The sequence below is a fragment of the Ursus arctos genome, unplaced genomic scaffold, assembly GCF_023065955.2.
Source record: "Ursus arctos isolate Adak ecotype North America unplaced genomic scaffold, UrsArc2.0 scaffold_6, whole genome shotgun sequence".
Taxonomy (NCBI): Eukaryota; Metazoa; Chordata; class Mammalia; order Carnivora; family Ursidae; genus Ursus; species Ursus arctos.
Genome location: NW_026623078.1, coordinates 39,371,751 through 39,385,550, shown reverse-complemented (window position 1 = coordinate 39,385,550; position 13,800 = coordinate 39,371,751). Strand labels below are relative to the sequence as shown.

The following is a 13,800-nucleotide window of genomic DNA, read 5'->3' as shown; positions in this document are numbered from 1 at the left end:
AGAAAGGGAGAAAGAAAGGCCCCAAACAACTTAGTTCAGTGGCTATTAGTTAAAAATGTGGTATTATATTCTTTCTTTTAGAAATAGTAATAGTACTTAGGTTTTTGTTCTGCATACATATCAACATAAGAGATGACAAAAATGAAAGTAAGAATTCTTTCAAATACAGTGATTAGAAGGGATAATGAAGGTGGAACAGTAGTGTTCCTCTTGAGGAACAGACAATGTTTATAAAACCTTATATGTAATCTTTAATGAAGAAGTCATATGCATTATAAAAAGGGGTCATTACGAGTGATGTGGAGATGGCTACATATGCTTTAAGAATGCCATATCTAATATCAAACAGACTTCAAATACTTTTCAGCTACACTTATGAGCATTTAAAAAAATGGAGCTACATCAACTAAAGATGACCAATAAATATAATTAGTTCTGCATCAACACAATAAGGTAACAACAATGATTTAAACACTTTACCTCATATAGTCTACACACTAATGTTAATTTCCATTTACATATTTGAAGGCAAATGTGTAATTACCAAACAATGTATAGCACAGAAACAAGAAAGTGTTGTAAATCTAGTTATTCTGATAGGTTTTTCTAATACACATAATTATCAACAATTTATTATAAAAACCTACACATACAGGTAAAAAATACTTGATCAAAAGTCTTTTAAAATATAATCAAAATGAAATGTGTAGAAAGAGACGTTTCAAAGTCGTAGCAGTTACTACTATTACAATATTTAATCATTTTTACAATAGGTCTGCTGTTCCATTTCAATTAAATTCATTCTCAGAACCATCACATTTCTTGCTGAATTGCAGTAAGAGCAAAAGCAAGTTGCCTAATCTTTTCTTCCATTGCTTTTTTGTTCTTGCATGTTTCTTGAAGAAGTTCACGCATTTCTTCTTCAACTCGATGAACCTGAATCAACATGTAAATTTTACATTTAAATTTTTTAAAGAAAATATATTTAAAAAATGCATTCTGAAAGAAAAAGTCAAACTTTACTCTCATGAATTTTCTAACTTGCGTTATTCATCTAACTTGTGTTATTCATTTAAAGCTAAGAGGTGTGTATAATGTAACTTGTCCAAATACTAATATTATATACAAAGTACTTACATTTATATTGTCTAGATCTCACAGGTTCTTGTGATGAGCACATGGTAATTTATCTTAGCTGTATGTTAGAGCTTAGAAAATTTGTTCAAGGTTGTGCAGTTTCTCAGTAGCACATATGAACAGAAACTCAGTCTTCTGACTTAATCTTTCCACTGTCCTGTGCTACGTATGAATGAGGAGTCATGAGTTCAACTAAAACATCAGTTCCTTAAAAACTGAAATAACCTCCTTTCCCAAAGAAATGCTTTCATCTGGTCTACTGCATTTCTAAAATTGCTGTTGGTTTTAAATTACCTTCTTTTTGAGAGATAATTTTATCATTTCTTCCTAATCTATATTCTCCTAGGATTCTCTGTATTGTATACTATTAATTTCTGCTTCAACTCTCCTATGACACAACATTCCTGTTAGTGCTATCAATATGACCATTCCTTTCTGTTTACTTCCCTCTTCCAAATCTCTACTACAGAGTTCCTAAATCTTTTTCCCTTAGAATATTTCTCCTAATTTAAATTATCATCTTTATGTATAATTTGCAATGTTTTTTCACGATTATCACATTTAAGCCCTGGTGCCATTTCTGTAACTCTCTAACATCCCTTTGATGTTACACCACTTTGGCACCAGAGGTCCAAAATCAAACTCAGTATTTTCCTTTCAGCTAAGGGCCTAATCTTATGCTTTATTTGGTATTACCTGATGCACCCTTGTTAACACTTGGTAGATTTTAAAGAAAACTTCTGAAACATCTGTTGACCTGAAATAAAATAAAGAACTACATTTTGAACAAGTTATACTTCCTTATTTATTGTCATTATTTCCAAAGACCTTGTTTCTTGCTTCTTTTTCTTTCACATAGACTCCTGAGGGTAATGTCACCTAATCACACAACTGTCATTATAATTATACAGAGTTACACTTCCTGTTTATGAACTCTTTCCCAGTTAGCTGATTTTTCAATCTCTGTCTCACAGATATCTCAGTTTCTTACTGCTGCTTCAAAATCAAGGGAAAACGGAAATTTACAACTGTCCACTCACCTAGTGGATCTCAACAGAGGGGACATACCAAACCAAACAGGGGTTACCTGTTGCATTTTAAAAACACCTGGGTCTAACTAGAGACTTAGGAAATGAAAGTCTCTGAGGGGGAAGCTCATGCTGTGTATTATTAAAAAGCTCTACAGGTGACTCTGATGTCTACCTCTGATTTAACACCACCCTAAGTTCCTCTGTCAATGATATTAAATGATATCTTGCTATTAAACGATATCATTCAAGACCATCAATGATAGTCTTAAACCCTAATTAATAAAATACTCTCTGGAAACTTTTTCCAAAATAGTGATGGATTGTACTTTTTATTTATAGTACCTTTAAATTTGCAGAATCAATGTATTTCTGCTTTTCACTTGCCAGTTGTATTATTTCAGCGTGATGAGCTTCAACAATTGCATCAACTTGTTTTTTAAAGGCATCATCCATACTATGAAGCTTTTCCACCGCATCCCTTAAAAATAAAAACCATATTATCGTTGTGCATAAAAATTAGGATTGTTTTTCTTCTTAGATGGAAACTCTTTTATTCATATTTTAATGGAAGTATAACTCCGTTAAGTAGCAAGGGCTATCTTGGGTGACTAAAGATATAAGCGGTTTGTCATCCAGTGGAATCTGTTAGTCACAACAGGGTAGGGTAACATCAATGAAAATGTGTTACACTTTCACCCTCTAAAAGTTAGAGTACTCTGGTTCTCATTTATTTTGAGTCTAAGGCTATGATTTATAAGCTCATTCACAGATGACTATTATCAATCTTTTTATTTCCCATGTGTTTGCAGTATGGTAATTTGAGAGGTATACACTATAGGAAGGTTTAAGTTTATGAATATGTATTGTATGTCTGAATTCTCTATGTTAATGCTTAACAGATAACACTCTATGTTAATAAACACATTAAATTGTATTCATGAAATTTTAGTGCTAAAAGTTAGAGACAAAAAACCAATTCCTTTCTATTAAATATGAATAAATTTATTAAAGAAGTTAAGTCCATAATGAACACATTTTCTCCTTTTGGTATAGCCCATAATAATAATGGATTGAACATCAGGTCCATGAATCAAGTCTTTTTTATTCCCAGTTGCAACACTTAGTAGCCATATGACTTAAGGGCAAGTCACAAACTCTGCATTTAAATTTTTCAACTAACTATAAAACAGGATAATCCTACCTGTTCTGCCAACCTCACAGAATTACTGCTGGGTTCAAATTAAGATACAAGAAAAAAATTTATATATTATAAAAGGCTATATAAATAAAATGTTTTTATTAAAATTCTATTAAGTCAAAAATCATATATACTAATCCTAGTCATAAACGCATTAATGTATAAAATCAGGTCTTTACTGTTTTGCAATTAAAACAATAATAAACAATGTAAGATATTTTGAAAACTATCAGGCTTTATGATTTATATTAAAGTTTAGGAAATGCTATTTATAGGAAATGATTATTTCTTTTAGGATATAAAAGACTTCAAATTGTGACAGACAGGAGAGAAAATTACAATAGGTTCCAAGCCAAGGACCCTGTATTAGTGCTGGTTGAAAGCAAAGTGGAACAGGGTCTGTTAGCAGACAAACAAGTAACTGTATTATTAATTAGAACTTTCTATAGAGTATCATATTTTTCCACAACAATTACTATGTGTCAGGCATTAAGTACTAAATAACTCATACAAGCCATATATATACATAAATATACATACACACAAAATTTAAACCTCACATCAAAAGTTTGAGGTAGGAACTATTATCTACATTTTATAGACAGAATGGAAGGAAAGTACTTGGCAAATAACTAAGTCCAACATGTGTTTAGCCCTTTTCTCTGTCCTTCTTTTTACATTATCTCCCCCATCCCAATTCAGTGTTTATGTTTAAAGATCTTCCACATACTTTAGGACTTAGTGCTTACTTTTGTAGTTCAATACTTTTGTCTCTTTCTGCTTTCAGTTTCCTTTCCTTGTTTTCAAATTTTTCTTTCACTTCTTTTACTTGCATTTCAAGATGACTTAGAAGCTCTCCTTTATCATGCCATTTCTGATTAAGCGTACTAATACAAAAAGAAACAATTTAAAAAATAAAACTGATTATATGAAATTATTTAGCTACATTTTATTTCTCAATAGGAAATACTATACACCTGTAAGCTTTTCTAATTTCTTCAAGTTCTAATTCCTTTACTTTCAACTGTTGTTTTAGTTTTTCTTTTCTTTCATTGTGTCTTTCCAGTTTTTCAATTATGTCATCCAGTTGTGAAGATTTTTCATCAAGTTGTTCTTGAGTACATTTTTGTATTTCAGTGATCTTTTCTTGCAATATTTTGATTTGTTCTTCTCTTTCTTGTACACACTTCAAGAAAAAAAAATCACTTTACTTTTATTAACCTTAAATGTCTCATTTCCTAATTAATTAGATATGGTTTAAAATTATTCTCAAAACTACACATTAAAAAAATAGAGGGGCACCTGGTGGCTCAATTGGTTAAGCATCTGCCTTCAGCTCAGGTCATGATCTCGGGAGTCAGGAATCCTGAGATCAAGCCCTGTGTTGGGTTCCCTGCTCAGTGGGGAGCCTGCTTCTCCCTCTCCCTCTGCCCCCCTGCTTGTGCTCTTTCTCTAATAAGTAAATAAAATCTTAAAAATAAATAAATAAATAAACTGAATGTTTACTGAGTGTTTTCAAAGAGATTTATAGGACATACGCTTAAGGCAAATACTTAACCGACTAAGCCACCCAGGTACCCCTACGGGACATTTTAAAATCACAATCCATAAGAAACATCACTACTACTTTAAGTGCTTTATTAAGAAAAATAAAATTTTTATTCCCTTAACATTTTTTATTTCAGTAAGTTAGGCAATTATCAGTCATAGAGGGAGAGAGAAAGAAAAGAAAGCAGCACAATCAAATTTTCAATTACCACAATTTTGCATTTGAAAAGATGATCTCATGAAAAAGAAACAGAAAGAAAACTTTAAGTGGATGACTGATAGAGCAAACACTGATATTCACAGTATATGTCATGGCATAAATTAAACTATTTCTACTGTGCTAAACAGAAGTGCTTTCTCCATCAGGATGAGCAAATACTTGACTTGAAAATAAAGTATGATTTTACCACTATTAAAATGTCACATAAAACAGGTTTTATATCTCCGAAGACACTTTTTATTCTATTTTCTATACCATGAGCCAGACTTTATCCTGTATTTACATACTACAAATCAGAGGATAATGAAAGATCAAAACCACCCCAGGCACTGTTAAAAGTTTGCAGGTACTATGCCTCATATAGGTTATTTATTCCAGTGAACATTTGTTTGCTTTATGTGGGCATGCCTGGATGTCTGGAGTAGCCCTGCTATATACCACCTACTGATATCAGTCCCTGCGAGTAAGAAAAAGATGAACTTGGTAGTTCTGATTTTGACTGTTTCCTCTGCCCCACCTTGCCCTTTTTTCCTTCTGGGAAGAAGATGGAGGCAAACGAATACTGGAAAAGGCTAACTTAAGTACCTATTCGTAAGTATTATAAGGAGGAGGTTCAGTTCTTCAGTGTGATATATATTAAAAATTCTAAGCGAAGATGTCAAGTAGTCTTGTAGTCCTGACCAACATCTGCATTAAAGTCAAGAATTGGGGGTGCCTGGGTGACTCAGTCGTTAAGCGTCTGCCTTTGGCTCAGGGCGTGATCCCAGCAGAGTCCTGGGATTGAGCCCCCGCATCGGGCTCCCTGATCGGCGGGAAGCCTGCTTCTCCCTCTCCCACTCCCCCTGCTTGTGTTCCCTCTCTCGCTGGCTGTCTCTCTGTCAAAAATAAATAAAATATTAAAAAATAAATAAAGTCATGAATTGTTTATTTTCTCCCCACAACTCTCTGAAGCACTTAAGAGTGAGCAGTCTTGCCACATATTATGGGAATCCACAAAAGCTATAAAAGAGTCTTATGAAATAATCCTATTAATAAAAAAGAATAACAAACATTGCATCATCAGAGAGTACTGTGAGCCATATATACTGAAAAGTACCAAAATAATATATGGGGAGGAAACAGAATTTAAAAAAATTTCTGCTTCTGATTTCCATAGTCAGAAACTAACTATAGAATCTATTTAACTGAAATTATCAAACTCCAAACTGAAAATCTCAAACATCATTATCATGTTCATTTGCCTTTTGCAGACTTGCTCCTTCAACATAAACTTTCAATCTGAACCCCTAGTTTCCCATGATTTTGGGCTAGAGACAAACCTGAGAAACAACATTATCAATAACAAACTTAAAAGACCTGGAGGATTTCTATTTTATGAATATCTAATTTAACGAGTAAGGGTCATTATCCATTTTAGGTATTAGCGATGAGGAATTTGCTGCTGAAAGAAATTATGCCAAACTACCTCTCTATGCTATATGATTAATTGAAAAGCAGCATTAATACTAATATCTTTGAGGCTAATGGAATGTTCTTTATAATAAATGTAGTAAATTGTGGGGGAAAAAATGATGGGCTGAACTTTTTTTAAAAACCAAAAACCTAAAACTAAAACTCTTCTGTGTTTCAGATCAACTGTTATCATTCATTACTAGTCATTTCCTTCCTGCTCTAAGACTGACAAGGCAGCAATCTTCTATGGAAGTATCTTTGTCAAAAACAATGTATTATACCCACAGTATCACCTGCTCTGCCTTGTGAAATTTAAAAGCAAATTACAAGTCTTTGTGTTTCATATTTAGCTTAACTCAAAGGAAAATATGCTTGGCTAGATTTTTAAAACAAGAAAAAAGACTTATTGCTAAACAAAAATTTCAATGATTTTTCCCTGCTGCTTGGCATGTATGATATATATATTTGAAATTTTGGATATACTAAAATCAAATTTCAATTGAGGGAATACCAATGTAACTGTTTAGGGTGGTATAGTTCAGGCATTCATAGCTTAAACCTAGCTATGGATATAGCAACATGGTGATAAATGTGGATTTTCTGTACTTGATAAAGTTCTCAAGGAAGTTTTTAAAAAATGACTGAGAAAAAGAAAAATAAATCTTAGGCAGTTGTAGTTACTCTGAAGAATGAGTTCTTTAATGGGTGATAACCTCATCTAGAAGCTTCTGAACTTTTTCCTCCATTTTTATAACAGATGATCTCGTGAAGAAAATTTTGGAGATCAAATTTGATTCAGTGCTCAAGATAACTTTAAAAAAATTTCTCTGTAAATTTTTCATGTAACATACTTTGAAGCAAACAATTCTGTTAGTATCTCTATTAAGATAGGCCATATTGAAGAAGAGGGTAAAAAAATGGTTTCCCCTGGGAACAAGTATGAATCTTTTACAAACAGTCTATATTTTTAAATATAGCATAGTTGGTCTTGTCATAATTTTGAGATGTGATTTAGCAATATCAGAACATCTTAAACAATGCTCTAAAAGGATATTTTAAACATATAGAACATGAATTTTCTTAAGATTCCTAATACTTTATTGACACTATTTCCAGTTATTTCACAGGCAATAATATCATCCCATAAAATTATGAGGTAAAAGTAATTTAAAATTAATAAATAAAAGCCATACGGTCCTTTTAAAAGGCAAAAGGCATATATCATACAAGGAAACACATGACAATCTGTCCCAAATTCCACAACAGTTTGAATTCATTGAGATAGATATTTATTTGATAATTTGATCCAGTAATTTACAAATCTGCCACATGCTCTTTTCCCAAAATAAAGTATCAAACTTACAGCTTTTAATTTTCCAATGGTTTCAGTTTGGTCTTCTATGATTTTGCACTTAATTCTTAATGCATCATTATCACATTCATTTGTCTTTCTCAGAGACTCATTCTCTCTATATAAACTTTCAATTTGAGCCTCTAATTTCCCACGATCTAAGGCTAGAGATGATCCTGAGAAATAAACATCATCAGTTACAAACTTTAAAAGACCTTGGAAGATTTGTATTTTATGAACATCTAACTTAACAATGTGTAATACAGTAAATAAAAAGAAAAACTGAATAAAAAAACCAAAATATATAAAGCGTAATAGAAAGGAAAGGGGAAGAGAACCAAAAGGTCTTTTCCAAAACCTAAAACTACAAATCAAGAACAAGTAACTCAGACATGTAGTATTTAATTAGTCAAGTTATGGCATTCAAACAAAAAAATCATATTCAAGATTATTATATGGAATGGACAAATGGCAATTCTCCATTAAAACCAACATCTAGCTATTCATAATTTGTAAAGTACCTACAAATGCCAGAAAACAGGGTCTATCTTTTGCTTTATAGTGACTGGAAAAGAAAGGAGACTAAGAGTAAATTTACCTAAGCCTAAAGTGGTTTTCATTCATATACTACCTCACATTTCTCCATCAGTAACAAGGTAAGTGTTACTAACGATTTCAGAAAAAAACTGAATACTGTCTACTATACAAATAATTTAAAAGCATTGTATAAGAAGGAATTACTTCAATGATTTAGTCAGTTGTAGCACTGTAAAGGTATACCTGTTCAGAAATGTAACTAAATTATATTGGGAAGAAAACCAACAACAACAACAAAATCAGAGCTGTAACTTCCTAACTAGTGTAATAAATTCATAACTTAGGAGCCATTTCATTTGGCTGTTTGTCTGGCAAATGCCTGCTTATCCTTCCATATAAAATGTCACTTTCTTTTTTGGTATGTCTTAGGCAGAGTTAATAAGTCCCTCCTTTTCTCAATACCCAGATTTGTTGATTTAGAAGAATGGACTATTTCTGCTTTGAAAATTTGAAAATTTTACCATGTTGTGCCAGCTCATGTCCCCATACTTTTCTTTCTGTCCTTAGACCATAAATTAGTGATTCCTTGGCAGCTAGCTCAGAAATAAGCTGGACTTTTTCATGCTTGAGAAGTTCTATTTGAATACTCTTCTGCTTGTCATCTTCAATCAAGATTTCAAGGGTGCTGATTTGATTCTGTACATCCCCAGAAACATTGGGGGGGGGGGAAGCAAAGTAATTATCACATTTAAGGCTTCTTTATTTTTTACTTTTTGCACTTTAGGAGAAAAAATGTTATTTAAGCAAATACAAGGTAAATGCTCCTAAATTTTACATCAAAAAAAGTTTTAATTTTATTAAAGACAGATATAGGTCATAAAAAGTCAAATTTTAAGAGACTATCCCTTTAAAAACTGAATTTTATTCTAGTATCAGTATCTTAAAAGAGTAACTATACATGGAATACTCAAAATTTCTCACCAACCATTTATATTAATAATCTAAAGGACACTTTCAGGAATTAAGTTCTCTTGGGCAAAATACCACTAATGTTTGAAACTGAGACAACAGCACTAAAAAATTTAAAAATTATTACAGCTAGGTATATCTAAAAACAACGATCACCACCACAAAATTATCAGCAATTTGCCTGGTGTTTCCCAAACTCAGGTTACCATCTGAGTATCACCACCACAATTTTTGCTGTATCACTGTATAACTGGCACCTATTTACTTAGTACATTTCTTAAATTCACTTATTTTACTTAAATACTATTTTAGTATAAGCAATACAATCTATGAAATCATGGTTTAATCGCCTAGTTATATTACTTTTCTCATTCATCTCAAACATATAATTAGAATTATTTAAAAGTCCGTAATTGCGCTACTTCTTAAAATCGTCACGATATACTTGAAACTACGACATAAAAAACTAAAAAGGAAATATGTTATAATGTTTTACCTGTAAATTTGCTGCTGTTTCCTGTTTCAATTTTGAAACTTCTGCAAGTTTTGTTTTTTGCTCCTTCACCATACAGGTCAGATCTTTAATTAAAGAGGAAGATTCATTTTCTTTTCGTTGAGCCCAAACAAGAGCATGCTTGCTCTTTGCTAACTCAGTTGCAACATTTTCAAAACCATCTTTAACCTATATTTCAAAATTGCATTATAAATAGCAGTTCTCCAAATATTTAGAAACTATTTGTCTCTGTGGCTGTGTTCTACTAAAACTATTTACAAAAATAGCCTAGGGGCTTTAGTTTGCCAATCCCTAGTAATAGAAGAATTCAGGCTGCCCAATTCCTATTCTAGTGCTCTTTACTTGACCATTTATAACCTCATTTAGTTTTTGCAACAGCAGTGAAGAGTAGCTATTATTCATGTGAAGAAACTAAGGCGCTAAAAATTTAAGTAATTTGCTTAAAATCATATAGCCAATGGGTAAATAGAGCTAGAATTCTAAAATATAGTCCTCTCATCCAACCATATCTTGCTGATTCTGTTCTCAATACAAAGCTAGATGCCAATTCTTACATCTTTAAATCTTCTGGCTTCAACAGTTAGAGCAATACGGAATTCATTTTCTAAATCCATATACTGTTGGTTTAATGTATCAATTTTTTCTTGGTATTCTTTTATATCTTGCTCATGCTTTCTTTCTTCTTTAGCTACTTCTTTAGCTAAGGCTTCCTGGAACTCAGCATCACTGAAAAACTCCCTTGTTTCAAGTTCTTTCCTGGAATGCAAAACAAATAAAAATCACAGGATGCTATTCACCTGGAAAGAAAAACTTTCAAAGTCTTTAAATAGTTGTTAAAATAGTCTATATTCTCTATTGTTAATTTAAAATCAGCTCCTCACTTTGGAGCAAAGAAACTGGCACAGGATGGTAGAGGAAGAATGTGAGTTTTATTTGAGTGTATATTCAGTGGTGATGGAGATAAAAGGAGTATGCCATATCTAAACTGACATAGTCCAGAGTCACTGTATGGCTTCTAACATTCTTTAGGTGCATTTGTAGAAGTCAAGTTCTACTTCACTATATCCTCTACTTTGGCTGAATCTTTGACATACAACTAATATAGTCTGACTATTACTGGTAGTTGGTTAATAGAAAAAAAAATCAGTTAAAGTGTGAAATTATTCACCAATCTTTTGATATAATGGCAAGTTTTTTTTTTTTTTTATTTAAATGTGAGTTCATTCTTTAGAGTTCTCCACTATTTTTCCTGAGTAAGTCAAACCCATAATACAAAATCCATTATTTCTAGTTTTGGTTTCTTTAAACTAGAACAAGTTAAAAGATATTTGTAAAGGAAATTAAGTGCAAATTTTAGATTTTTACAATTATCTCCCCCCAACCTTCTATAGTTGTTCTGCCCCTGCATATGATGACAATTTTTCCCAGCACATCAAAATTTAATTTATACATTAAAAATCTCATCTATGTAAGGGCAATCACAAAACTGGTTTTGGAACAAACACAATTAACCCATGGCAAATACACAATTCATCTGGTAGGGCAATAAGTAGATAACTAGCTGCAAGTGTTCAAATTATTGTGGATTCCATAGAACAGGACTGGCAAACTACAACTGATGGACCAAATCTGGCCTAAGACTCTTTTTTTGAGAAATAAACTTCTATTGGAACACAGCCATGCCCATTCATTTACATATTCCCTATGGCTACTTTTTTTTTTACTACAAAAATATAGTTTGGTATGGCCGGAAAAACCTGAAATATTTTCTATCTGGCCCTTCACAGAAAAAGTTCATTGACTCCTGTACTTCAGAGGAATAAAGACTATTAATTTAACAGGTAGTTACTTGGAGGTCAATTAAAACAGTTTTCTCTGTATTACAATGACCAACTTTTGGTTGGGTTTGGAAAAATATAAAATAAGCTTCATTGTTATAAGTTCTTACTGCAATAAAGACACCTCTTTGTTTTTAAACTACTAGTTCTTAATGTAAGAGTGATTTTAATGCATACATAAACATGTTATTTTTCATGAACTGTTAGATTTCACCACTGATCAATCAGTCCAATTTTAGGTAAAGGAGTAGGGTAGGGAGGAACCAAGAAACTTTTCTTTTTCTATTTTTAAATGTCATTATTTGGGGTGCCTGGGTGGCTCAGTGAAGCATCTGCCTTAGGCTCAAGTCATGATCCCAGGTCCTGGGACTGAGCCCCGCATCTAGCTCCCTGCTTGGTAAGGAGTCTGCTTCTCCCTCTGACCCTCCCCCTACTTATGTGCATGTGAGCATGTGTGTGTGTGCTCTCTCTCTCTCTCACAAATAAATAAATAAAAATAGGATCTTAAAAAAAAAAAAAGCCATTACTTTCCTGATATATTTTTCATTTACCTGTGTTCTTGTTCTTTCAATGCAAGAAGTTCATGAAGTTGCTGTACTTGTTCCTTTTCTTGATGAAGAGAAGTTCTAAGTAAGTTTATTTCTGTATCGGCAGCGGCAGCTTTGAGCTCCACCTCTTGGATAAGTCGCATCTGAGTAAATATACACAATTACAGTATTTAGGTAATACTCTCCCTGCTTCTATTTTAATGTCAGGTCTCCAAAGAAAAGTGCCTTCTCAATAACAGGAACTGGTGACTAAGTTGATTTTCAAAATTTATTAAATTAATGATGCTACGGTCACATAAAGTTTAGCTTTAGAAGCATCAAACACACTAGCATTATCTATAGCTTAATTACACCACAGACCTCAATAATTTCCACTCAGAACGTATGAAACTGAACCACCCAGGCTCCCCAAAGACTTTTAAAACCCGGCTCTCAGAACACAAGCCTAACGACCTACAATATTTTCTACCAACTACTCTTAACAACTGCTTTGTGTGGGCTAGTCAGAAATAATTCTACGGTGGGGGGTGTGTGGCACGGTGTGTGTGTCTGCCCGTCTTGGCTGGCTCACTTGGTAGAGCATGTGACTCTTGATTCTGGGGTTGTAAGTTTGAGGCCCATGTTGGGTGTAGAGACTACTTAAAAATAAAATCTTCAAAACGAAAAAAAGAAAGAAAAGAAAAGAAAGAATTCCACAGGAATTGTTACATTTAATTTTTGCATATACCCTAATATCTTTTAAGTTTTCTCTGTAACATTATAATGTTTCAAGATAAAACTATGAATTTGTGCCAATTCATAAGACTGACAGATTAAAAAGAGAGAAGTACCTGTGCTGCTTGCTGCTGCCCTTTCTGCCTCTCCATTTTTTCTAATGCTTTTTCCAGGGTTCTTAAGTGTCTTATGTGATCCTCTTGTTGATCTCTTGCTTTAATTAATTCAATAGTTAGTTTTTTAATTTCATTTTGAAGTTTGTGAACCATAACTTCGAGTTGTACTTTGGAATTTCTCTCTTTAAAAATAATTTCCCTTAGCCTAAAGCAGAAATCAAATGTGGTTTTAAGTATATATTATGCATACAAAAGGATAAAAATTGTAGTTAACATTAAAGGTTACAGTAAAGAGGAAGATTTGAAGTATGTTTCAAACACTCATTAGGTAAAGATGATTGAAAAACAGTATAATATGCTTCTCTCCCATCCCTGACACTAACAGTGCCAAAAGGGAAAACATTCTATATAAATTAATGGCACTTTATCTTACATGAACTTTACTATTCAACAGCAAAACTTTACTGAACACCTAATTTGTTTCAGACACTGTGCTATGTATGGGCTTAAAAGCAAACAAGATGGACTAAGATAAAGCCTGTGCCTTCAAGGAGTTCAACATCTAGGAGAGGGAACAGACATCAATACAGTTATAAAGCTGTAAGAGAGAAATGATATATAAATAGA

At 32.7% G+C, this 13,800-nt stretch overlaps 1 protein-coding gene across 4 annotated transcripts in view; it reads right to left on the bottom strand.

The window, feature by feature from the left end:
* Nucleotides 1-227: 227 nt before the first annotated feature.
* LRRCC1 (leucine rich repeat and coiled-coil centrosomal protein 1) overlaps nt 228-13,800 on the bottom strand; it is a 35,435-nt gene continuing 21,862 nt past the window's right edge. For 3 of the 4 annotated variants that reach the window (XM_026495817.4, XM_026495819.4, XM_048212515.2), the window contains 10 exons: nt 13,174-13,378; nt 12,347-12,486; nt 10,512-10,713; nt 9,940-10,125; nt 8,996-9,170; nt 7,950-8,113; nt 4,344-4,552; nt 4,116-4,253; nt 2,511-2,646; nt 228-936 (listed from right to left, as the gene is read on the bottom strand). In XM_026495817.4, the coding sequence (XP_026351602.1) occupies nt 814-936; nt 2,511-2,646; nt 4,116-4,253; nt 4,344-4,552; nt 7,950-8,113; nt 8,996-9,170; nt 9,940-10,125; nt 10,512-10,713; nt 12,347-12,486; nt 13,174-13,378 (1,678 nt within the window). In that variant the 3' untranslated portion in view covers nt 228-813. Of the gene's footprint in view, nt 937-1,833; nt 1,895-2,510; nt 2,647-4,115; nt 4,254-4,343; nt 4,553-7,949; nt 8,114-8,995; nt 9,171-9,939; nt 10,126-10,511; nt 10,714-12,346; nt 12,487-13,173; nt 13,379-13,800 lie in introns of all 4 variants that reach the window. The other variant, XM_026495818.4, reaches the window with a different exon arrangement.